Consider the following 22660-nt stretch of genomic DNA (forward strand, 5'->3'; position numbering starts at 1 on the left):
GGCAGAGGCGAACGCAAGCGTTCCGGCTGGAGACTGAGCACCCCCCCCCCGCCCCTCCTCACCCCCGCTTAAAGCCGCGGAAGCACCTCCGTGCGTTTCACCGCCAGAGGCCGGGGCTGGCTCGCTGTGCTGCTCGGCGCCGCACCCCACCCGGTGGCCCGGCAGCGGCCACGCATGTCCGGGCTGTGTACTGCCCCCCTCTAATTGCATTGCCGGCCCTAGTCCCTCACTGCCGCCGACGGCTAGGACTCGCCCGGGACTGGCGAGTCGCGGTGCACTGGTACCCACGGCGCTGCAGCGGGCCCTGCCCCCTCCCCGTGGAGCCGGGAGTCGTGCCGTCGCCCCCAGTCTGGCAGAGAGCTGGGTCCGGCGTCCAGCCCTCCGGCCTTCGCTTAGGGCTCCTCCCCCGCAGAGAGGAGAGGTTCTACCCGAGACCGGCCCGGCCTGACCCGGCCCGGCGGTGAAATGAGCTTCTTCGGCTTCGGGCAGAGCGTGGAGGTGGAAATCTTGCTGAACGATGCCGAGAGTAGGAAGCGGGCCGAGCACAAGACGGAGGACGGGAAGAAGGAGAAATATTTCCTCTTCTACGACGGAGAGACGGTGTCCGGGAAGGTTAGCCTCGCACTCAAGAATCCCAATAAGCGGCTGGAGCACCAGGGCATCAAGATCGAGTTCATCGGGCAGATCGGTGAGTAGGCACCCGGGGCCTCCCTCCCCGGCCGCCTCCCCCGGGCCAGAGACCGACTTGGGGACGGGGGAGCGGGCTGGTTCCGGGCCCAGCTCCGGTGAGGCCTGTCGGAACCCCTTGGCCACTGCAGTGTGAGGCCCGCCGGCCGGCGACTGCCCCTGTGTTGACGGCTTCCCTGCCAAAAGTGACAAGCGCATCGCGAGGACGGTGTGGGTGGCCGAGGGCGACGGGGAGCATCCCTGCCACAGCATCATTGTTGTGGGCACCTTGCCCTGGGATACCCTAGTTGTCCCTTAAACATGTTCTCAGCTTTGCTTCCTGCCTCCAGGATTTCCAAGTGAAACGCTCCTGCGGTAGCCTGCAGGTGGATTTGTTAGGGGAAGACCTTTCTCCAGTACTGCTTTTGCCATTGTCTGGACACCCACAGCTGTCGGACCCAAGTTAAGCTGGTCCTCTGAGCCTCACTTAGTTTACTCCCATCCACCCCCTTTTTCTTTCACATGTGATGTGGGAGAGAGCTCACCACCTTTCTGGCCTTAGCTCTGATCTCCTATCCTTGGACCTGTTTTGAGAAAGAAGCCCTGCAGCCTTCTGTCTTTCTGTCTACTTAGCCTGTGTTTCTAAGACTTCTTCATTAGAATGCTAGTTTTCAGTTGACTAATTTCCTCCTTACAGACAAAAAAAAAAAAAATCCTTCTCAGTCCAAAATTAAATGATCAAAATTTCTCAATGCTCTAACAATCTTCCAACATAACTGTTAATAATTAAAACTAGACAGTAACAGGCAGTAAGAATCAGAAAATTTGGGAGCTGCCAGTCAAAATGGAGTTGTCTCTAATTCTAAGACTATTTGAAGTCTTGTGTTTTTAAAAACTCTCAGGTACTTCTGAAATAAATGGTCTTTATCACTGGGTCACACTGTGGATTCAGAGTAAATATTCATGTGGGCTGAAAAAAACTTCTGGCTAAAGATTTGTTCCTGTAGCACAGGCTGCCTGTATGACCCTGTTCTTACAGACTTCTTGGGAAAACTAGTTAAATACTCTCATATTCTGAGAGCACAGCAAAAAATCTGTTCTCCTGTTTTACAGGGGCAGGAAACACTGGCACAGGTAGGAGGAATCCTGGAAAAAGGAGTCTGTGTGGCCAGTGCTCTGGCTGAAGTATTTGCTTCTGATATTTGAGAAAATAAAATTAGGTCAAAGACTGGCTGATCATATAGGAAACTTTTTTGCTATTTTAAATCCAGAATTTGAGTGGCCTTTTATGTATCAGAAAAGGGCTGAAGAGTGAGTTTCATACCCTCTACTCTCTTGCCTGTAGCTTGGATAGGGTTTCTTAACAGCAGTACTGTTTACATTTTGGGCCTTAATAATTCTTTGTTGCCTCAGGATATTTAGCAGGATATTAACATGAGCTGGACCCACCATGTACCAGAAACACCCCCAAATAGCACCCCCAAAGATGTCTTGGGATATTTCCTTATGTCCCTGGAGAGTAAAATCACCCGTAGTAAAGGACTACTGGTAGACGGGATGAATCCGAAGCATTTGGCGCTAAGCATGAGGTATGAGATAGTCGAGAAGTGCTTGCCTGCTTAGCAACGCCATTTTTCAAGTAGTAGTTTTAAAGTTATTGCATGGATTCTTTGGCTCTGTAATATGAATGTAAATAGGCACATTTAGTCCATGTCTTATACCATCACTCCAGGGAGTGGTGATACCACATCAGTACGTGAAAGATAACCAGAATGTCTCCTACCCAGCACTGTGAAATGAGCTGTTGGGGGGAATGGAGTCAAAGCCTCCCTCTAGTCTAAGTGAAAGGGAAGCTGAGGGAGCTGCTTGCTGTACCTGCCCTGCCCGGTTTCTTGTCTAACTCGAATCATCATCCCTGCTGGGTTTTCTCCCAGCCTTTTAGCTTCCATAGATAACTCTTCCTGAGCCTCTGAGCACTGTGGGCTATTGTTGACCCTGTGACTTTGAGCAAGCTGTGTGCCTCTCTGAGCCTCAGCTTTCTCACCTGTAATGCAGGGATGACAAAATCTTGTGAGAAGAATGTTGAGCTGTCAAGGCCTAATGCTTCATGCAGAGTATGGTCTATCTGTCAACAGTCTACTGATCTCAGGGCACCAGAGCGAGGCTAGCGAATAGCTTTGCCGAGGTTGTGGTTGTGTGGTTTTCTCCTTCGTTGCATTCCTTGACTGTGAATGAAGGGGGTGGAGCTTTGGTCAGGCTCCTAGGTCTGGCTCGGGAGTGATGATGTACAGTATAGGTCTTGCTATATGAGAGTAAGAAAGTTGATATCATCAGTCTCTGTCCACCTGAATTCCATTTTAACTTTAAAATGTTCTTATAAACTATCGTCTCTTGGATTTGATTTCTTTTTTCCTTCCCACCTTCCTTCCTTCTGTGGAACAGTTCCACAGCTTGAAAATCAAGTTCTTTATGTAATTAACCTTCTTATCCTTATGATTAATTTCTTTTTCCTCCTGATGAAAGTATATTTGTCCCACTTGTGTATTCATTAGAAAGACAGCCTGGTACATGATTGAGGGTCATGCAGACAGGGTGACTTAAATTAGATAGGGCTCCGTTTATAATAGAACAGTCTTTGCTAGGGTCTTGTGAGGACTAGAGATAATATATGTGATGTGCAGCTCTTAGCACATATAATAAGGTACTCAGTAAAAGGAAGTTAAGATGATTATTGTCATTTTCTCTTTTCCTATTAAGCTTGACCCATCAAGAGGTTTCCAGGCACTAGACGTTTAAAATGTGTCACTGTGTAGTCACCCTGATTCCTGTGCAGGCGGTCCATGGGGAATGTTTGGACCTGGTTAGCCTTCCCTTTGGTCTACTTGTCTGCTTCCCCCCATTGCCTTCCATTGTCTTCTTCCAAACGGCATGTTAGCCTAAGTGGAAACCTGTGAAAGGGACTCTACAGAGTCCTTGCAGAGACAACCGTTTAGCTTTTTGTTGCATTGGACCTCTCTGGACCCTTCTCAGAAAAGCTCCTGTTCCAATCTTGGTTTTAGAGGTAGGCAGGAACACGCATAACTTTTGTTTCTTGTCTTTTCTCTGTAAGTTGCTCTGACAGTCTCATCTGCACCAGTAACTTCTGTGTCTTTTATATTCTAATGACTCCCAACCTCTTTCTTTGTCCTGACCTGAACTCTCTACTGAGTTCCATGCCTGTGTCTCCAACTGCCTCCTAGGCACCTCTCCACCCGAATACCCCACAGATCCCTCAGAAACACATCCAAAACAGAAACCTCTTTCTCTGCTCCAGGTCCAGCCCTGCTTCTTGTCCTGTGTGCTCCATTGTGGCCTATGTCACACTCAGCCTCAAAGATCTAGAAGTCATCTTAGACTAATTCCTCCTCCCACACTCCCAGTCTGTTCTCCCAACAGCTCTCGAATACATCTTCAGTCTGTGCTTCCTCCTCTTGCCAGTGCTGCTGCCTTTATTATCTCTTTTTTGTGGCTCCCTCCTAACTGGTCTTCCTGCCTTTGCTCTCCTCATCTTTCAGCTCACCTTCTGTAAGAGTGAACGTTCTAAAAAACGGTTCTGACATTGTCAGTTCTCCCCTTAAAATTCTGCTCAACTTCCTATTGGCTACAGGGCGAAATTGTACCTGGCTCCTTCCTGAGCAGCCCTGCTTTTCTCCCCAGCCTCATCTCTCCCTTACCCTGTAACCCTCACCTCTTATAGTTTCATCAAAATATGTTCTTTCTAGAATCTTAGGCATCTTCCCTTTGTATGTGAACATCTTTCTACAAGGTCTGCACTTCCACTCAGGCATTTACCCATTCTTAAAGTGCCCAGCAAACATGTTTGGGGAAGCAAACATGACAGCCTCCCGCAAGTTCCCCAGGCTGACTGAAGCCCTCCCTCCACTCTTCTTACACAGGTCTCATTAATACCTCTTTTCAAACAGGATATGACAAACTTGAGACTTTTTTTTTTTTTTTCCTGGTCTGCCTTCCTCACTAAATTCTGAGTCCCTGAAAACCAGGGACTACCTTCAGTCCATCATCAGTAGGTGTTTGATAAATATTTGCTAAGTGGATACCTGGTCAGATCTAGGAATTTACAGAAGCAGTTCTCGATTATTTTCTCAACTCCTCCTAGATAAACCAAAGTTACTTGAATGAAAAGGGGGAGTATAGGTTGCTTTGCGGCTTGCTGTGATGAGGGAGGGCTTCCTCTGGCGCTTGTGGTAGAGGCATTGGTAAGCTAGGTGTGGCCATTACTCTAGGGCACTGAGAACTAAGATGACTCACCTACCAGCAGGCACCCGTGCAGCCTCTTCCCTAAGGGAACTAGGGCACAGAAACATTAAAGCTGATGTCAGTTCATTTGCTGTTGCACATTGCTTTGATCACACTTTCTTAGGCCAACCTGAGGCTGATTTCTCCCTGTATATAAGAAAATAAGAGTCATCGGACCATGATTCAGTCAGTTCTACACCAACTACTTGGATGTTGCAGTTTGAATGTTGCTTCTGAGAGTATAGGAAGGTCTTATCTATTCACCTGTATTGTCTATGTTTTCTCTTATCCTTAGTAAGTTTGTGAGCCACCTTGAGTTTCTTTCTTCATCTAGTGTGCTTTTTCCCATGGCTTGGTCTGTTGTAACAAAGCTAACAAATGTCACTCCCATGTCACTCTAGCATGGGATGGCCCACATTTTAGAAAAATGCAATGTGGTATATAAGAAGCATGGGGGAGAATTTTTTAATTGTTAGAAGAGACCATTTTTCAGCTGCACTCATTTGGGGAACTGTAATGCATGATATAAGGCAGAGCTGGGCCATCTTAGAGAGTAATGGGATTAAATAAACCAAAGGTAACTAGAAGGTCAGAGTTACAAAAGAGGGCAGATACTCCTGTCCTCCAAAACCAAATAGATAATATCTGGATTTTTTTTAAAGAAAAAAATTTTTTTAAAGTAATGCCACTGGGGGCGCCTTGGTGGCTCAGTTAGCTAAGCATCTGCCTTTCCCTCATGTCATGATCTTGGAGTCCTGGGATCTGGCCCCATGTCCAGGGCTTCCTGCCCAGCTGGGAGTCTGCTGCTTCTCTCCCTTTGCTCCTCCCCCCCCACCACCCCTGCTGGTGCTCGCTTTCTCTCTCAAATGCATAAATAAAATCTTAAAAAAAAAAAAAAGTAATGCCATTGTGTGGATCTGAACCCATCAGTACCAATCAAGCCTGTACTTCTAAAGATTTTATTTATTTATTTGAGAGAGAGAGAGAGCACACAAGCTGGGGGGAGAGGGAGAAGCAGACACCCCACTGATCAGGGAGCCCGATGTAGGGCTTAACCCCAGGACCCTAGGATCATGACTTGAACTGAAGGCAGGTGTTTAACCGACTAAGCCACCCAGGCGCTGCACGCCTGTACTTCTAAAAATTCCAGAGGTTTTCTGTATTTTATTTCATTAACCCATGAAAAGCTATGTAAAAGACACATCGAAATTAAGTGAATTGATTCTGGCCTGTTAGTGAGTTGTTGCAGGGCCTGAGCTGAGCTGTGTCTTGCTGGGGATGGGCAGCCCAGAGGTGTTACTGCTCTAGCAAGTATACTAGGATACAAGAGATTGGAGTGGATGTGGCCAGCATGGTCTTGATTGGGTTGCCAGTTAGCCGATAGTGGCTGGGAAAATCAGAATGGGGCTCTTTGGAGGTCTTTTTGGCCTTGCTCACTTAATGTTTCTTCTAAGACCTGCATGAAGCTTGGATCAAACATGGTCCCGGCCCAGTAGCAGGTTTCAGGCTGCCTCAAATGATGACCCTGTGATGCAGAGTTGGCTCAATTTCCTTACAAAGTGGCAAATTCATCCCTCAGCCGTTGGTGGCAAGTTTCATCATGAAAACATCCTGACTACAAAATCACTTCTTCCTGTTGGATCAAAAGAGAGGCTCAAGACAGGGAAGTTACCTTAATAAGAAACATGGTCAGTTCCTACTTCTAACTTGAGATGGCTGGTTGCTGAGGGCTTTGGAGGTTGGGGAGAACCAGGGATAACTTGTCATTGCATCTTTGGGATAAAATACAGGCAATTTATAACCTCTTGATGGCCCAGCCTCTTGCTAAAACAGCCTTGTAGTTTCTGTTCTAATTTATATGAGAGGAAACCAAACTTTCTGGCAAATAGCAAAGTATGGCTGTTATTTCTGCCCCTTTCCACCACAATGTTTGCAAGAGCATTGGAAAGGGCTTATAAATTATAAATTAAAAAGCCCAGTCCAGCTCCACTCAGACTACACACTGCCACTCTTATGTGACATTTAGTGCAGGACCTGATATTAACATGTGTCCAGGAGGAAAAGCACTGGGGAGAACGTGACACTATGTAGGGAAGGACCTCTCCTGCCAAAGGTGGCCACAGCCAGGTGCCCCTGCTAGGTCAGGCATAACATTACTAGGTTTCTCAGATGCTGGCCATCTGTTCTCTGGGCGTTCTTGGGTCCTTCTCGGTTTTGTTTCTCTTATTGCCTTTGGTATGTGTGATCACAGTTGTATATTTTTCCAACCTTCTCTCTCCCTCTTTTACTCAACTCTGGATTTCTCATTTAAAGTTAATGGACACTGGGGCTCTGCTCTGCCTGCTTCTGTCCCCTGAATCTATGGCCAGAACCCAGTGCTTGGGAGCTAAGATACCAGGTCTACCAGTTAAGGTCTCACTTCCCACACAGGTGTCAGGACCATCAACAAGGACTTCGGTAGCAATGGACCAGTGAGAGTAAGTGAGAGAGCCCTTGTTGCAGTGGTTCTGTTCCTACCTGATCACTGCACTTCCTGACATTACTGGGGGCCACAGTTTTTGGATTTCAAAATAGAAGAAATGGATTGTTCACCTTTTCCTATCCTTTCCCTCTATAGGTTGTAAGTGTGATCTCCCATTTAGTGACTTTGTAGATTATTACTCATTACCCAGAATGTTTCCTGCCACTGATTCCATTAAGTATTTGAAGAGAAGGTGGTTGTTTGCAATATAAAGTGGATCAAAGTGTAACTATATAGGAAATCAGCAATAAACTATAATTAGAGAATATAGTGTAAGTTCATACTTAAGTGGCCGCACTAGTTTGGGATTAAACCACACTAATGCCGCCTTCCTGACTTGGAAGAATCTTAACACAGAGCCCACTCTGCTTTGAATGCTTCCCTTTGGGGGTTTAAAAAAAAAAAAAAAAAAAGGCTCCCTATGGAATAGGCTTGTCAGGACCAGCTGCTAGGGCAGCAAGGGGTTGATTTTGCACTCAGACTGAAAGCACTATCTGAAACCATTTTCTCTTTCTTGACATGGTTCTCCCCTGGGGCAGGACTGGACACTTCATTTCTTGGGCCTGAAGATGCAGTCCTAATCAGGGTTCAGCCCTTAAGCTACCTGAGGCGGACCCACACAAATGCAGCTCTGTCGCACTGCCAGGATGCTCAGTTTGTCCCTGAGAGGGATCGCCTGCTGTGCTCTGGAGATATGGGAACTGGCCTAGTAGGCCATTGTCTCCGACACTCCTCTCTGTGGACCTGTTTCTTTGTCCCCAAGCAGCCGACAGCAGTAGTACTGAGTGCACTCTACTGGATCTAGTTCTGATCTACCCTGTTGAAGGTTGTACACTGCCATAGGACTGGAGCCCAGAAATGCCCGAGAGGTAGTGCCTTGACTGTTATGTGGCCTTGTATACTCAGAGTCAGTACTAAGTGTTTTCTCTGGACGGCTAGGTACTGAGGGGGTGCCAGGAACTAGGCCTTAACTCTAAAGACCATGCATATAGAAGAGTTAACACTTAAATAGCAGAGTACAAATAGGCATAAAATAATAGAGGATAAATTGATGGCATGAACTTATAATTAAGATTCGAATGCCAGAACTATTTCCAGAGGAGGATAAATTTAGAGCAGTGCTTCTCAAAGTGTGGTCCCTGGGCCAGCAGGACCAACATCCCCTGGAGCTTATAAGAAATGCAGAGTCTCAGGCCTCACCCCATACAGCAGGACTGAATAATCTGGTTTTAACAAACCCTCCAATTGATTTTGGTGCTCACTGAAGTTGAGGATCACCCCTCCCCTTATTTAGTTGGAGGAAATAACACTAAAATTTCTGCATCATGTAGATTCCTCTTTGAAGGATCATAACAGCTAGCAGCTAATATGTTTTGAGTATTTGCTGTCAACTGGGTACTATTCTGAGTCATTTACCTGCATTACTTCCTCTAATTCTTACAGAACCTTACAAAGTGTAATGTTATTACTCCCTTTGCACCAGGTCATAGAAATAGATTCATTCTAGCAGTAAATCTGCTTTAATCTGAGCCCTGCAGTCAGCAATGATACTCTAAGCCAATCATTTGACCATGGTATGCCTCAGTTTCTTTCTGTTAAATGGGTGACAAGGCCTGTCCTAGCTACTTCAGCTTATTATAAGGATGATATAATTAAAGAACTATGAACATGCATTCAGAAGTTAGAAATATTTTTAGAAATGTTTTTAAAGCAATGTAGTATTTTTGTTAGCAGTTCCCCTGATACAGCTCTCACTAAGGCACTGCCGTGATAGGCTGAAGCAGGGTTATATTGGGTTTTTACTGTGCCACTGGATTTCTCCGGGTAAAACCGGAGTGTTTAGAAAGTGGGGAGGAAAAGAGATCAGTATACGGAGAATGCAGTGAAGAAGTGCAATTAGGTAAATAAAGGGAATCGAAAATAAGGGCTAAGGGGAGTTTGTTTTGCGGGCGGGAGTGGTGGGGGGATGTCTCTCAGAAGAGGGGATCCTGTATCCTGGAGCCTCCTTGCTAAGCCTCATGTAGGTTGGGGTCTGATAGTAGAGATTGATGCTTTCTCCCCAGAGCTCTACTACGACCGTGGGAACCACCATGAGTTTGTGTCCCTGGTGAAGGATTTGGCCCGGCCCGGAGAAATTAGCCAATCACAGGCCTTCGACTTTGAATTCACCCACGTGGAGAAGCCGTATGAGTCCTATACAGGCCAGAATGTAAAGCTACGGTGAGTTGTGCCTGCTTTTTCCCCCACCTTCCCCTGAAGCTGTCCATGTTTCTGAGGCTTTTTAATGTGGGTCTCAAGAAGAAAGAGAACTGAGCTGTGGTGTGCTGGTAAATGGTTAACAATGGGCTCTCTGGGAGGAAAAGCCCTGGTTTGTAACATTTGTCTCTGTAGTGTAAATATTGCCACCATGGCCAATTTCAAGCTCCCAGCCAGATGTCCCTAATTACAGAGTTGGGGAGAGATGTTCAGTAGCCACCTTGACACAGCTAGATGTAAATTCCCCCAAGAGCAGAGAGAATTGTGAAAGGTAGCAAAATTATTAGGAAGCAGTGAGTTTGTAGTAAGTATTACTTTTGTTTTTCATATAATCTTAATTATAAATTTTTATAATTTAATTTTAAATAATCACTATGTTTAACAACCAGTTTTTGAAAGTCCTGAAGAGTCAACAGTTAGCTTTCATACTGTGATACATGCTGTCCCCAGCATACCCTGTGCTGCACATCAGGACATACAGATCCTCAGTCCAGCTTTGCCATACAACAGCAATGTGATCCTGAGCTCTGTCACTCAGCTTTCTCACTTGAAAAGTAGAATAGATTTGGATTCTAGATCGGTCCTCCATCATTCGGGGTAATGGGAATGTAAAACATAGCACAGTGTGACCAGCTTTTAAAAAATTAATAAACGCAGTTTAAGTACATTGGACTGTTTTTAGTGTTCCAGGTTCTGCGGATGGAGACTGATTCCAGGGGCTGCTGAGGTTAAAAAAAAAATCCAGAGAGGTTCTAGACTCTTGGATGTAACCTGAGATTAGGTGATGTCACTGAGATAAAGCAGACTTCTCTGTTACTTTAGACACCTGGTTCAAGATCTTGATGCTATCTTATAAGATCAGCTCGTCTTCATCACCTTAAGGCCCGGTAGTGCAAACTACAGGAAGACATTTCCTCCCCTTCCCTCCCCTTTTCTCCCTTTCTCTTCTCTTCTTGGTCTCTCCTCTTCCATCAGAAGCGTGACTGTAGGCTCTCTTTTTTCAGTCTGTGCAAAGAGGTCTAATCACTAACATCACTCAAACTAGAGAGATTGCATTCAGAAAAAGCTTCACAACCATGAGGATTATCTAGTTGTCACCAAAGCTTGGCTGTGGGATTTATTGTTATTTTATTTAATTTTTTTTGAAGATTTTATTTATTTATTTGACAGAGAGAGGCATGAGGAGGCAGAGTGGCAGTCAGAGGGAGAGGTAGAAGCATACGCCCTGTTGAGGAGGGAGCCTGGCATGGGGCCTGACCCAGGACCCTGGGAGCATGACTGGAGCCAAAGGCAGCCGCTTAACCAACTGAGCCACCCAGATGCCCCTATTTAATTTTATTTTTTACAGTGGATTGCTCTTAAATGTTTTTAAGACAGAGAGAAAGGTGTTGAAAAGAGTGCAGGGATTCCCCGGAATAATAAAAATAGAATTACCATATGATCCAGGAATTCTGCTTTTGGGTACAAAGCCAAAAGACGTGAAAGCAAGGAATCAAACACAGGCATATACACTCACACTCATAGCTGCTTATTCACAACAGCCAAAAGGTAGACCAATCTGAGTTCCATCAGCAGATGAAAGGGTGAACAAATGTGGTATATACATAAGTGGAATATTATTCAGCCTTAAAAAGGGAAGGAAATCCTGTGATATGCTACAACATGGATGAACACTGAAAGCATTATGCCAAGTGAAATTAGCCAGTCATAAAAAGACGACTGCTATTGGTTTCACAACAGCATGAATGTACCTAATGCCACTGAACTGTACACTTAAAAGTAGTTAAAATGTTAAATTCTTATGTGTTGTAGAGAGGAGAAAACTTTTCCTCTATCCATCTTAGGTTTGTAGACTGAGGCCCTACTAATCAGACCGACAGAAGACATGCTAGCAAGAGAAAGGCAGACTGGTTGATTCACATGTATGTTGTGCATATGCATGGAACTCAGGGATTGGTAACAGAAAGGGGTGGTTAGGACTAGGAGCTTATACAAGCATCTTAACAGAAGAATGATAATTTTGCAGAGAAGCAACAGGACATAGGGAAGGGACTTTGAGCTTCTTGGGACAGCAAGTTGTGGGAAGGTAAATATATGGGAGAAACAAATGGAAGGTAAGAATCCTTTAAGCAAGATTTGTTCTGTGGATTTCTCTAGTGCAGTCCCTGGGCTGGTAACAGTTGTCTCTGGTGATTAAGAAGGTCTTGCTCTTCTGGTAGAGAGTGGGGAGGGCAGAGAGTTTTCTTTCCTGTGTCTGCTTCTTGCCTGTTGCTTTATAATATCAGCTTAATAAACTGTCATGCCAGGGTGGTGTATTTTGGGGTGGTGTACCCTGAACTCCTTTTGTGTTTTACTACAAAGTACGTAAATGAATAAAAGAGAAAAAGGTGTTGCTGTCCACGTAGATGAAGACATTAGGATTCATGCTGAGAAAGTGAGGAGGTCAAGAAGGGAAAATTAGTTAAGGGCAGCTTATAGATGTGATTCCAGATGAAGGGCTTGTATATTATTACTTACACAGCGGTGGGGGGGGAATCAAAAGATCACTCTGAACACCTCTTTCTTTGTTTTTAGGTGGGGCATTGGTTCTTTGGATGGTTAATATAAAGCCAACATGTGCTATTTGATGAAGAGTAGAGTGCAGAGACAAAATTGTTGGAAGGCTAGTACAAGGACCTGAGCATCTTACCTTAGTGGACACAGCTGGAACGGGCAGTAAATGAGGAATTTAATGGACAACCACAGAAATGACCAGTGAATGTAGGTGCAGGTAGATGGCTATTAGGAGGAAGGGATGACTTGTAGTGAAGATGGTTCATCCAAATTTAAAGGCTAAGGCACTGACAAAATACAGAGGTATGAAAGTTCACTAGACAATTAGAAATGCAAGCCTGGCACTCAGGACAGAGAAATACACTGTTGGGAGTCCTCTGCTCAGTGCTAAAAACTGGTATATTTTTCAAGGGGGTGAGTTGAGGAAGAGAAGAGCCCAGGCAGGACCTGTTAGAGGGATAGGAAAGTGGGGTTGGGGGAGGGCGGGAGGTAAAGCAGGTAAAGCCCTCCTGTGGAACCACAGGAAGAGCATTTCTAAGAGAGAAGGAAATGTTTTACTCTCCAGTGTCAAAACTGAGGCTGAAAAGCAAGGCCACTGGGTTTGGCAATAGGGAAGAAGCTGCAATAGTTAGAACAGGACCCATCTGTGACCACTGTCCTGATGAATGGGCAGGAGCACAAAGCCTAGAGATTGTTTTGGGGATTGAGGAGTTTGGACCTTTGTATAAACTCAAAAGAGGAAGTCTTTACTGGAGAGATTCGATAGATTGAGAGAATTGGAAAACTTGAGGGATCGTGATGCCAGGTAGTAGTTCTCTACCAAAGCTCCCATATTAGAATCACTTGGGAGGCTTCAAAAAATGTTGATGCCTGTGTGCCTCTGCAGGACAGTTAAATGTCAGCTCTGCCTAGGCATCTGGATTTTGGAAGCCCCTCCTCCCCAGGGTGGTTGTAATGTACACACAGATCAAAAGTCTTTCTACCAGATGGAGAAGGAGAGGGGTCTTGAGAGACGGAGGTGCTGTTGGAAGGAGGAAAGTTTGGGCAAAGATACAGACATGTGTTTAGGACGGAAGTAAGAGACAGTGCAAAGCAGAGAAGTGAGAGAATTATCAATCTTAAATTGGAAGGCTTTCCTCTTCTCAGTAGAGTTAAAGCTGTGTCTTCCACAGATCAGGGGGAGAGGAGACTGGAGAGCCTGAGCAGTTAGAGAAGGGTTAGGAACAAATATGTGTCTTGGAGAATGTGGCAGAAGTTACTGAGATGTATAAATGGGTTGCTGAGCATGGTTCAGGTCTACACAGAGGAGAGGAGCCTAAGTGTGTCATTGATCTGGTTGACAGGTTTCTGCAGGCACAGTTGACAAGTGATACAGATCATCTAAGTTTGGGTTAGAAGAAAATATCATTAACGGGTTGTTTTTCTCCATTCACTGGGTACGAGCATAGAGTAGGTCAAGGGGACAGGGACGCCATGATCGAGCAGCTGACCAGACGGTCAGGCTTGGCATGCTAAGCCCTTCAGGTTCTGTGTCTCTGTGTTCTTCACCACTTGTCCTCTACCACAGCAACATCTCCCAAGGATCCAAGATTTAGCCAGAGACTTCCTTTGTTTAAACCGGGACCTCTCCCATCTCTGCTGCTTTACTTACAAGGTCTGCTCTGCCTGAATGCCCTTTTTCCTCTCCCCATAGACTTGATTCCTCTACCTGAATTAGCACTTGCGTGTGTTCTAATTTTTCTGTTTATTGACCCACCTTCCCTAGTGGACTGTGAGCTTCCCATGAGACTGTATCTTATTCATCCCATGCCTAGCAGTAAATGTTTGCTGAATGAAGAGCTGACTTACTTTCTCCATTCCCTATAACTCCCATTTAACTTGAAGGACTTGGAAATTGCTTAATTTATTGAATATTGTTAAGTAGAGACATGGGAATATAAGAGTTTAAGACAGATCCCTGTGCCTGAAGACCCAGGAGTTAGTTGAGGAAAAACCCATACACAAATACATGGTAGGCAGTGGTGAGGGGCTTGAAAGTTATTAGGATAACCTGTTGTGGGAGTATAGAGCAGTGAAATCAATTTTATTTAGGACAGTGCTCTGAGCCCAGAGGATGGGCTCAAAAAGCCATTTGTGGGGAAGGCCTTTGAATTCCATTGTACTATAATTGCAAAATTTTGTGCTTAAGTACGTTCATTTTTTTTTTTTTTTCTGAGAAGAGGGTCCACAGAGGTAAATTTTCGAAGGAATAAAAAGCCACAAAGGCTAACCACTATTAGAGCTTCTCTCCAGTGGGTCTGTTTGGTGCATGGATTGAGGCAGCATTGTGGAGGCTGGGAGTATTCCTTTATGACACATCCATCTCCTACAGGTATTTCCTTCGAGCCACCATCAGCCGCCGCCTCAATGATGTCGTCAAAGAGATGGACATTGTAGTCCACACACTCAGCACGTACCCAGAGCTGAACTCTTCCATCAAGATGGAAGTTGGGATTGAGGACTGCCTGCACATTGAGTTTGAGTATAATAAATCCAAGTAAGTATCTGGGGCCCCACCGTCGTGGAGAACTATTGAGGGAGGTCAAGAAGGGACCCGATGAGAATCCAAGAGGTTGGTGCCCTGGCCTTGGCTGGCTCATAATGCCGTGCTGGAGGGGAGGCCACTGACCTGGTACTATGAATATTTGTGCCAGGCTGCTGAAAGGTGGACCAGGAAATTAAGCTTCATTTTACTTAAATGGAAATTAAGAAGGTACATTTAAGTTAAATATCCTACATTGTCTTTTAAGGTCAAGCCAAATTAACTTTAAGGTCATTTGTTTTGGGTGTAGATACAGCTCTTTCCTTCTATTGATGAAAATAATCTCAGAATACAATTCCCATTAGCATTTGTATCCTATATACAGTATGTCTCTAGAAATCAATGTGAAGAAGCCACGCAATGGCCGTAGTTTGCTGCTTCCTTCTGAATTAAATGAATTATGCAAAGAATACCTGATGCCTTTTTATAAAGGTCTTTAAATAATTCTAGCTAGCAAGTTGGGAAGCCATGTATGTTTTATACTGTTTGCTGTCTGAACATGAAGATACTTAAGTGTGGAGCACTGGGGTATCTCAGTTGGTTAAGCAGCTGCCTTTTGCTCGGGTCATGATCCCAGGGTTCTGGGATCAAGCCCTGCATTCTCCATCTACCCCTGCTTCTTCCCCTGCTTGTGTTCTCTCTCTCTTTCTCTCTCCCAAATAAATGAATTTTTAATATCTTTAAAAAAATATCTAAGTAATTATAAATCACAAAACTTACTGACACTTCAAAAATATACCACAAACATATTTCTTTTCAGTATAATGCCTTCCTGAAAATGTTTGAAAATCAGATATGCAAAAGTAAAAGTGTATTCTATTCGCAGAAAGCAAAAAAAAGAAATTAGAGTCTCTAGGGTTCTTATTGGAGAGACCCCTATTATCCAGGTAGTGCGGGTTAGGAAGGGCTTTTTTAAAAATTAACAACATATGTGCTTCCTAGAACAGGGGTGAGGGAAAGGCATATATTTCCCTCTGCCCCTGGCCTATAACCCCTCATGACCCAGAAGAGGCCCTGCTTGGCAAAGCCTCGCCTATGGGACAGGGAGGGGAGAGCTGGGAGGGAGGTTGATCTGGGCCAGGCAGGGACATGTAAGGGAACAGCCTTCCCCTTTCTCTTCAGCCTCAGGGCTCTGTGGGCTTTCTGGAAAGGAGCCACCAAATAGTGCCTACCCACCAGCACTCCAGCTACCTAGTAAAAGAGGTAGCTGGCAGGCAGTACTGCCTTGTAGATCTCAAAATAACTGTCAGTCAGCAAGGTTCAAGACCAAGTGTGGTATGTGAAGGGCACTGTGGAGAGTCTATCCCATGACCTTGGGAACTGGATGTTCACACCTGTCCTGCTTCCTCAGAGTAGGCTGCTGTGTAAGAGCACACTGTCTATATCATGTAGTGCTATTCTGCCATTAGGGATTGCTCTTGGGGTAAGGTAGCTCGTACTACCATGTTTGTACCTTGGGAATCTCCTCCGAGAAGTGGAGACAGGTTAGTGGGTTTCAAACACATCAGAAGGGATAAAGTAAAAGAAGAGTGGGGTCCAGGGTTCTAGGCCCTCCACAGGAGTTTCTCATATATTCATGCTTCTGCATAGGATTTCATTTAGAATAAAGGAATGTTCTGTTTACCAAAGTTTGAAAACCCCTAGAATCTATGATCTCTTAGCATTCCTTCTGAAATGCTGTGAGCAGCCTCCATTCTGACTTTGTAAGTGTCCTTACAAAGTCTACCTTGTAAGACTTTATCTACTGAGAGTATCTACAGTTTTCCCAGTTAGACTGTAAGCAGAAAGGCAGCCTGAAATAGTGGGGAGAACACAAGCCTAGGAATTAGGCACTTGAGTTCACACCCTGTGTCTGTCCCCTACTCAAATCCTTGTTCAAGTATCTGTCTTTGAACTTCCTTTTCTCCACATGTCATATAAGGAGATTAAATTCTTATTTTTTAAGATTTATTTATTTATTTATTTATTTGGCAGAGAGAGATCGCAAGTAGGCAGGCAGAGAGAGGTAGGGAAGCAGGCTCCCCACTGAGCAGAGAGCCTGATGCGGGGATCGATCCTGGACCCTGAAATCATGACCTGAGCCAAGGGCAGAGGCTTAAGCCACTGAGCCACCCAGGTGCCCCAAGGAGGTTAAATTCTAAAATCCCTGCCAACACTCCTATTCCATGATTCTGAGCTTCAGGTTTGAAGATTTTCCTTTCTTCCTGTATGCCTGTTACAGGGCAGTGCACACACAGACGACTGGTATTCCATACTGACTCAAAGAGAAATGCTGGGAAGGGCAGAAAGTGTAATACAGCATGGCCAAGCTCATAACAGCCCACAGAGCACGAGCCATGTGAGTAGGGCCCAGAGAGAAGGTGCTGATGGAGCATAATGCATCGTCTTGCTCCACTGTTCCTGCCTGAGCTGTCACGTCCAGCAGACAAAACTCTTTGCTACAGGCAATTGAGGTCCAGTTTCCAAAAGACGTTTTGTGAGCTCAGATAGCGAGCAAATCCTGTTTCCTGCATTTGTGGGGTTTGCCTCCCACTTGTCAGGACATCTAAAACAACCTAAACACAAAAGGTATAAAAGAAATTAAAGTGCTGAGAAGATAGATCAGATGGGTAAGCATAGAATGGGTGATGTAACATGCAACAACATCCTGTGAGTTGCTTATGGAAAAATGGGACAGATTCCAATAAAGCACATACTGGGAAATCATTCTGCAAGGGCAGTGGTGGTAAGAACATGGGTGCGTGTGTACTGTGACTCCATCTTCAGCCAACCTGCTTGGCAGTGTCCCCTCCCCTGAAACCCAGGAGACCTGGAAGTATGCAGTTTGGCTGCCGTATTCACATCTTGTTTTCTGTTCCCCAGATACCACTTGAAAGATGTCATTGTAGGGAAGATCTACTTCCTCTTGGTGAGAATCAAAATCAAGCACATGGAGATAGATATCATCAAGCGGGAAACAACGGGCACAGGCCCCAATGTGTACCATGAGAACGACACGATAGCCAAGTATGAGATAATGGATGGGGCTCCCGTGAGAGGTGAGCATCCTGGCACCCAGCCCGCAGCTGCCTCACCCATTCGCCTAGGCCCTGCAGAGTTTTAGAGGGGCTCAAGAGATTATACTGCTAAATTAAGATTTCCTATTCACCTATAATTTCTCATCTCTAATTGCTCACTGTGGATCCCAATAAAGAGGAAAAGGAGGACTGGGTATGTGAAACCCCAAGCTCCTTCCCCACCTTCACCCAGAAAAGCCCCACTTTTGGCCTCGTCTACATACCGAGCTTGTACTCTCAAGAGTTATGCCTCTTAAATAACAACAACAACAAAAGCTTGAAAGTACTGGCTTAGCAGATAAAATTATACATTTTGCTACTTTTTCCTATTGGTGTTCTTTGCTGCTCGGAAGCCAGAGATTCATGCAGAATAATCATTTATGTTCCTTAGCTCTAGCTCTGGCAAAATGATTCATTCTCTGAATTCCTTCACCAAGGGTAGATACTTTGGGCAGCACTACCAGGTGCCACAGACCACACTGGGAATGGGACAGAAAACGATACTGCCCCCATCTACCCCCAGAGCGGACATTACATCTGGAATGAATGGAGTTGAAAGCTTTACTTGGGGAATCTGTGATTATTTGGGAGTAGCAATCTTTATGTTCTTCTGGCCCTGCAGCCGCTGATCAGAAAGAATGTACTTTTTCCTTTAGAAGTGCTTGGTTATGCCAAGGTTCTGTTCAGTTTATTCTCACGTGTGTGTTCTGTGGGGAAGGTAGGGACAATGACAGCAGATTCTTGAATGTCACCATGCCGGGTCCTTAGGGGGATAGGACTGAGCTCTTGACTCTGTATATGCCCTTTTGTTCACCAGCTGTGGAAGTAGAGCCACTTGTCATTTTCTCTGAGAAGTAAGACAAAACAGCAGATAATTAATGGTGCATTTTATATTTAGCTTCAGACTACATTATAGGTTTGGCCTTTCTCAGTAGAATTACTGCCCTAATTTCATTTCACTTAAATTAGGAAAGGCAGGGTGTTAGAGCTGGAAGATATAAAAAATACCACGTAGTCTGATTCCACAGTTTTCCACAAGAGAAAATTAAGGTCCAGAGAAAGCAATAGACTAACTCAGAAGTCATACAACTAGTTAATGGATAACTAAGACCAGAATTAGGATTTTCTCTTTTCCAGGCCACTATACCACTGCCAATCCATCTCAAAGTAGAGATGTATTTTGGGGGGCATACACTATGTAGGATGGAGGAAGGTGGCATTGAGATTGCTGGGTGACATGATGAGTTAGCTGAGGTTTGACAGTTGCCTTGTGAAAAACCAACAACTAGACACAATACATATAATCAAAAGATGCTTAGTAGTAGTGTCCTGTGCTGTTCATACTCATGGGTCTCTGTATTGAGGTGGTTAGAGAAGACACAACGGGACCTGGAGTGGAGCTGCAGTCATGTTTTTGCTTCAGCAGATCACTGAGCCACAGAATGCGAATTCCCACCAGGCAGAAGCATTCCCTTGAGTGTTCCATGACATGCTCAGGTGGCATCTCATGGGCGGAGTGTGACTTGGTGTCAGGTAGGATGGGTCACTTTGCCCTTCACTCTGATACCTGCTTGGCCTTTACAGGAGAGTCCATCCCTATCCGGCTCTTCCTGGCGGGCTACGAGCTCACCCCCACCATGCGGGACATCAACAAGAAGTTCTCCGTGCGCTATTACCTCAACCTGGTGCTGATAGACGAGGAGGAACGGCGCTACTTCAAACAGCAGGTGAGGCCCAGGTACCTCCCCAAGACCCCTAGTGGCCCTAGAGCCACATTAGGAATGGCATCATTCCTGTGAAGATCAGGCTCCATTTCAGACAGATTAAGCAGAACAGTACAGGGGAGAGAGTTCACTAGTCTCTGTGCCACTTGTTGGTTCACCGAGAGGGAGTCGCACAGCAAAAATGAGGGTTCCCAGTTGACACGTGAGTCTGCTTCCTGTGACTGCTCTATGCTTCCTGCCCACACCATCAGAAGGAGCCCTAAGGTAGTACGGATAACTGTTGTCATTGGAGAGAGAGAAGCAGAGGAGGTTTTACTAAGGTGCCTGGGAAAGAGTTGGAGCCTTTGGGAACCCCCACCCCCATGCCTCCCTCTCAAGGTAGCATGTTGCCCCCCTCCCCCAATTCTACAGGAAGTGGTGTTGTGGCGGAAAGGTGACATCGTACGGAAGAGCATGTCCCACCAGGCAGCCATCGCCTCACAGCGCTTCGAGGGCACAACCTCCCTGGGTGAGGTGCGGACCCCCAGCCAGCTGTCTGACAACAACAGCAGGCAGTAGGCCCCCAGGGCCAAGAAGCTGCTGGGCTTCCAACCCAGCACCCCCGTCTACCAAACACCAGCGGCTGGGGGAGGGGGAAGACAGTGTGATGCTCAACTGACCCGTTACTTGCAACCTGAAAACAAATCGTGTTTTGACTTTAATTCTTTTTTCTGAAGAACGTAAGGGGCTTGGGTCGGGAGGCAGTCTCCTTGAGATTCTGCGGCTGACGTGGGAATAGGGATAGCTAGTCTCTGTGGGGTAAGAGCCTTCTGTTGAGGCCTTCCATGTGGGGGTGCCTTGCATTTTACAGGAGAGCAGAGAGCGGGCATCCTTGATTCCTGGGTCTCTGAGCTTCCTGATACAGGATCTGAGCATGTGCCTGGGATTCTGAGCTGCCAGTGGGGCCCGGGGTAGTCACATCTTATTCTCCCCTCTACTATCCCTGCCCTATCCTAAATGGCAGGGGGGAGACTTAAGATCAGGAAGCTACCTCTTTGGGAGTATTGGATGTGGTGCTTTGACGTTTCCACAAGCCAACTCCTTTTGGCCTTTATGTCACTGCTGTGAACGAGACACCTCCCTTCTCCATCTTCTACGGACTCTTATCAGTAACGTCCTGGAACAGAAGCTTGTGGAAGGGCCTTTGGCTGTTGTCCCCTCACCTTGAGAAATTCTGGGCACGGAAACACCCTGGGGTCAGTGCCATGCATGGATGGCAGCATGTTGAACGCAGGAGGCCAAGCAGGCCCACTGAGGAAGAAGCATGGTGACTGTGCGTAGCAGCTGCCTGCCTTCACCCCATGACTGTGCTCCCCAGCCCCTGGGGCTGGATGGTTCTAGGGTATTGCTGTGTGCTACAGCAAGCCTAAACAAGGGCATCTGTTTCCTTTAAGAGATCCCGGGAAGGGGCCTTGATCTCTTTGCTTTCCTACAAATGGATCTTCATCACTCCTTACTCTCCCTCCACTTACTTTGTGGGAATTGGGGCTTGGGAGTTTCTTACTGATGCCCATGTCCCCTCATTCTCTGAGTTTCAGAAGAGAGATGAGAGCTTCAGCAGAAGACCCTGCTACACAACTTCAGAATAATTCTGCTTGCCAAATTATGTTTTCACCTTCACCAGTTGACTGACCAGAGTTTAGGACCATTGATGTTTTGTTTAAAAACTCTCATGGGTATTCTTGTTATCCTAAAGGAGAGGGGGACTTCCCTCTGTTGCACTGTGTGTGGGCCTACTGGAGTAAAGATGTTGACATCCTTTTCTGCCTCATCTGGAAATGATCTAATGGCCTCCCTTCCCTTCAAGCAGACCCCACTGGCCAATAAGTACAGTATTTGGTGGTCTAACTTCTCCATAATTTGGGAAGCAGAGAGGTTGGTTCCTGTGTCATCTTTTAGTGTGGAAAATTCAGACTCTTCTTTTCCTCAGAAATCAGTGCAGTCATGGGCCTCTGGCTGGGCAGGCTCATGGGTCAGGACTGAAACTGGAGGAAAGGATACTAGGATGATACTTGAGGTTGACTGGGGACAGCAGAACCAAGGAAGGTAAGGTGGTTCCCCTTCCCCATCTCCCATGCTAGACCCCAGGTACAGGTGCGACGGACAATCCCGTGGGATCAGGATTACCCATCCAGCTGCCCCTGGATTATCAAGGTTAGGGGCTCAAGTGTATGGGGGAGGCAGGTTCTGTGCTCCTTGCCTTTTCCACAACATGAGATTAGGCTCTGGTGTGCCTCCCATTATAGCTGGTATTCTAACTAGAAAGGACCTGTCAATTCCTCTGCCTCCCAGCTGACAACCCAAATTCATTTTCCAACTTTCCTAACATCTTAGACGTTTCTTCTGGGAGAACTAGAAGGTAGAATTTGATTTTATTCTCTCAGGAGCTGTGCATAAGCCAGGTCTTCTGTTTTCCCTCACTCTGCCCCCATTCACTCCTTGTCCGTGCAACTGTGCAGGTGAGGGGAGGCCCCACCCGCACCTTCACAGGTTCCCATACCTGGGAGTGCATAGGTACTAAACCAAGCAGTGCAACTTGTAATTAAGCAGCTGCAGTGTTTACATGTTTCTTAATGTGTCGTCTTTTCAATGGCTGTATTTTAAAAAAAAAAAAAAAAAAAAAAAAAAAGAACACTTGTTTCAGTTGTCTCTCTCTGATTAAAGGAAGCCCCTGTGGCTTGGGGGCATTGTGCCCATGGTCCACCAGGGTCTGTGATTTCTTGTCTTACACTGTCCCCACTCACACCCAAGGGGAGATAGACTCCCACCTTGATCCAACACAACCTCTGCCCTCACTGTGGCTGTACCCCCTGGTGAACAGTGATGTTTTATGAATGCCCATTTTAGACCAGCACAGGCTGAGAAAGGAATGCCAGCTGTACCCTCATCTGGCAAGCTGTGCTGAAACTGCTGATGGTTTACCCCCCTGTGGAGTCCAGATGACTTCAGGGGCAGGTGTGGGGCTGGT

General features: G+C 45.9%; 1 protein-coding gene across 1 annotated transcript; it reads left to right on the forward strand.

Annotated features, from left to right (window-relative positions):
• Window positions 1-31: 31 nt before the first annotated feature.
• Window positions 32-22393, forward strand: VPS26B (VPS26 retromer complex component B). The gene is made up of 6 exons (XM_059185644.1): window positions 32-688; window positions 9547-9703; window positions 14664-14828; window positions 17736-17911; window positions 19514-19656; window positions 20065-22393. Exons 1-6 carry the CDS (start codon window positions 466-468, stop codon window positions 20209-20211), a joined length of 1011 nt encoding a protein of 336 aa, XP_059041627.1. The 5' UTR covers window positions 32-465; the 3' UTR covers window positions 20212-22393.
• The last annotated feature ends 267 nt before the right edge of the window (window positions 22394-22660 follow it).

Source organism: Mustela lutreola, chromosome 1 (genome assembly GCF_030435805.1).
Source record: "Mustela lutreola isolate mMusLut2 chromosome 1, mMusLut2.pri, whole genome shotgun sequence".
Taxonomy (NCBI): domain Eukaryota; kingdom Metazoa; phylum Chordata; class Mammalia; order Carnivora; family Mustelidae; genus Mustela; species Mustela lutreola.

Bases quoted from the DNA above. Each gene is read 5' to 3' on its own strand.
- VPS26B (XM_059185644.1), top strand. From the start codon at position 466: ATGAGCTTCTTCGGCTTCGGGCAGAGCGTGGAGGTGGAAATCTTGCTG. The intron at 689-9,546 runs GTGAGTAGGCAC...CTTTCTCCCCAG, and splicing joins CGAGTTCATCGGGCAGATCG to AGCTCTACTACGACCGTGGG. The intron at 9,704-14,663 runs GTGAGTTGTGCC...CATCTCCTACAG, and splicing joins GGCCAGAATGTAAAGCTACG to GTATTTCCTTCGAGCCACCA.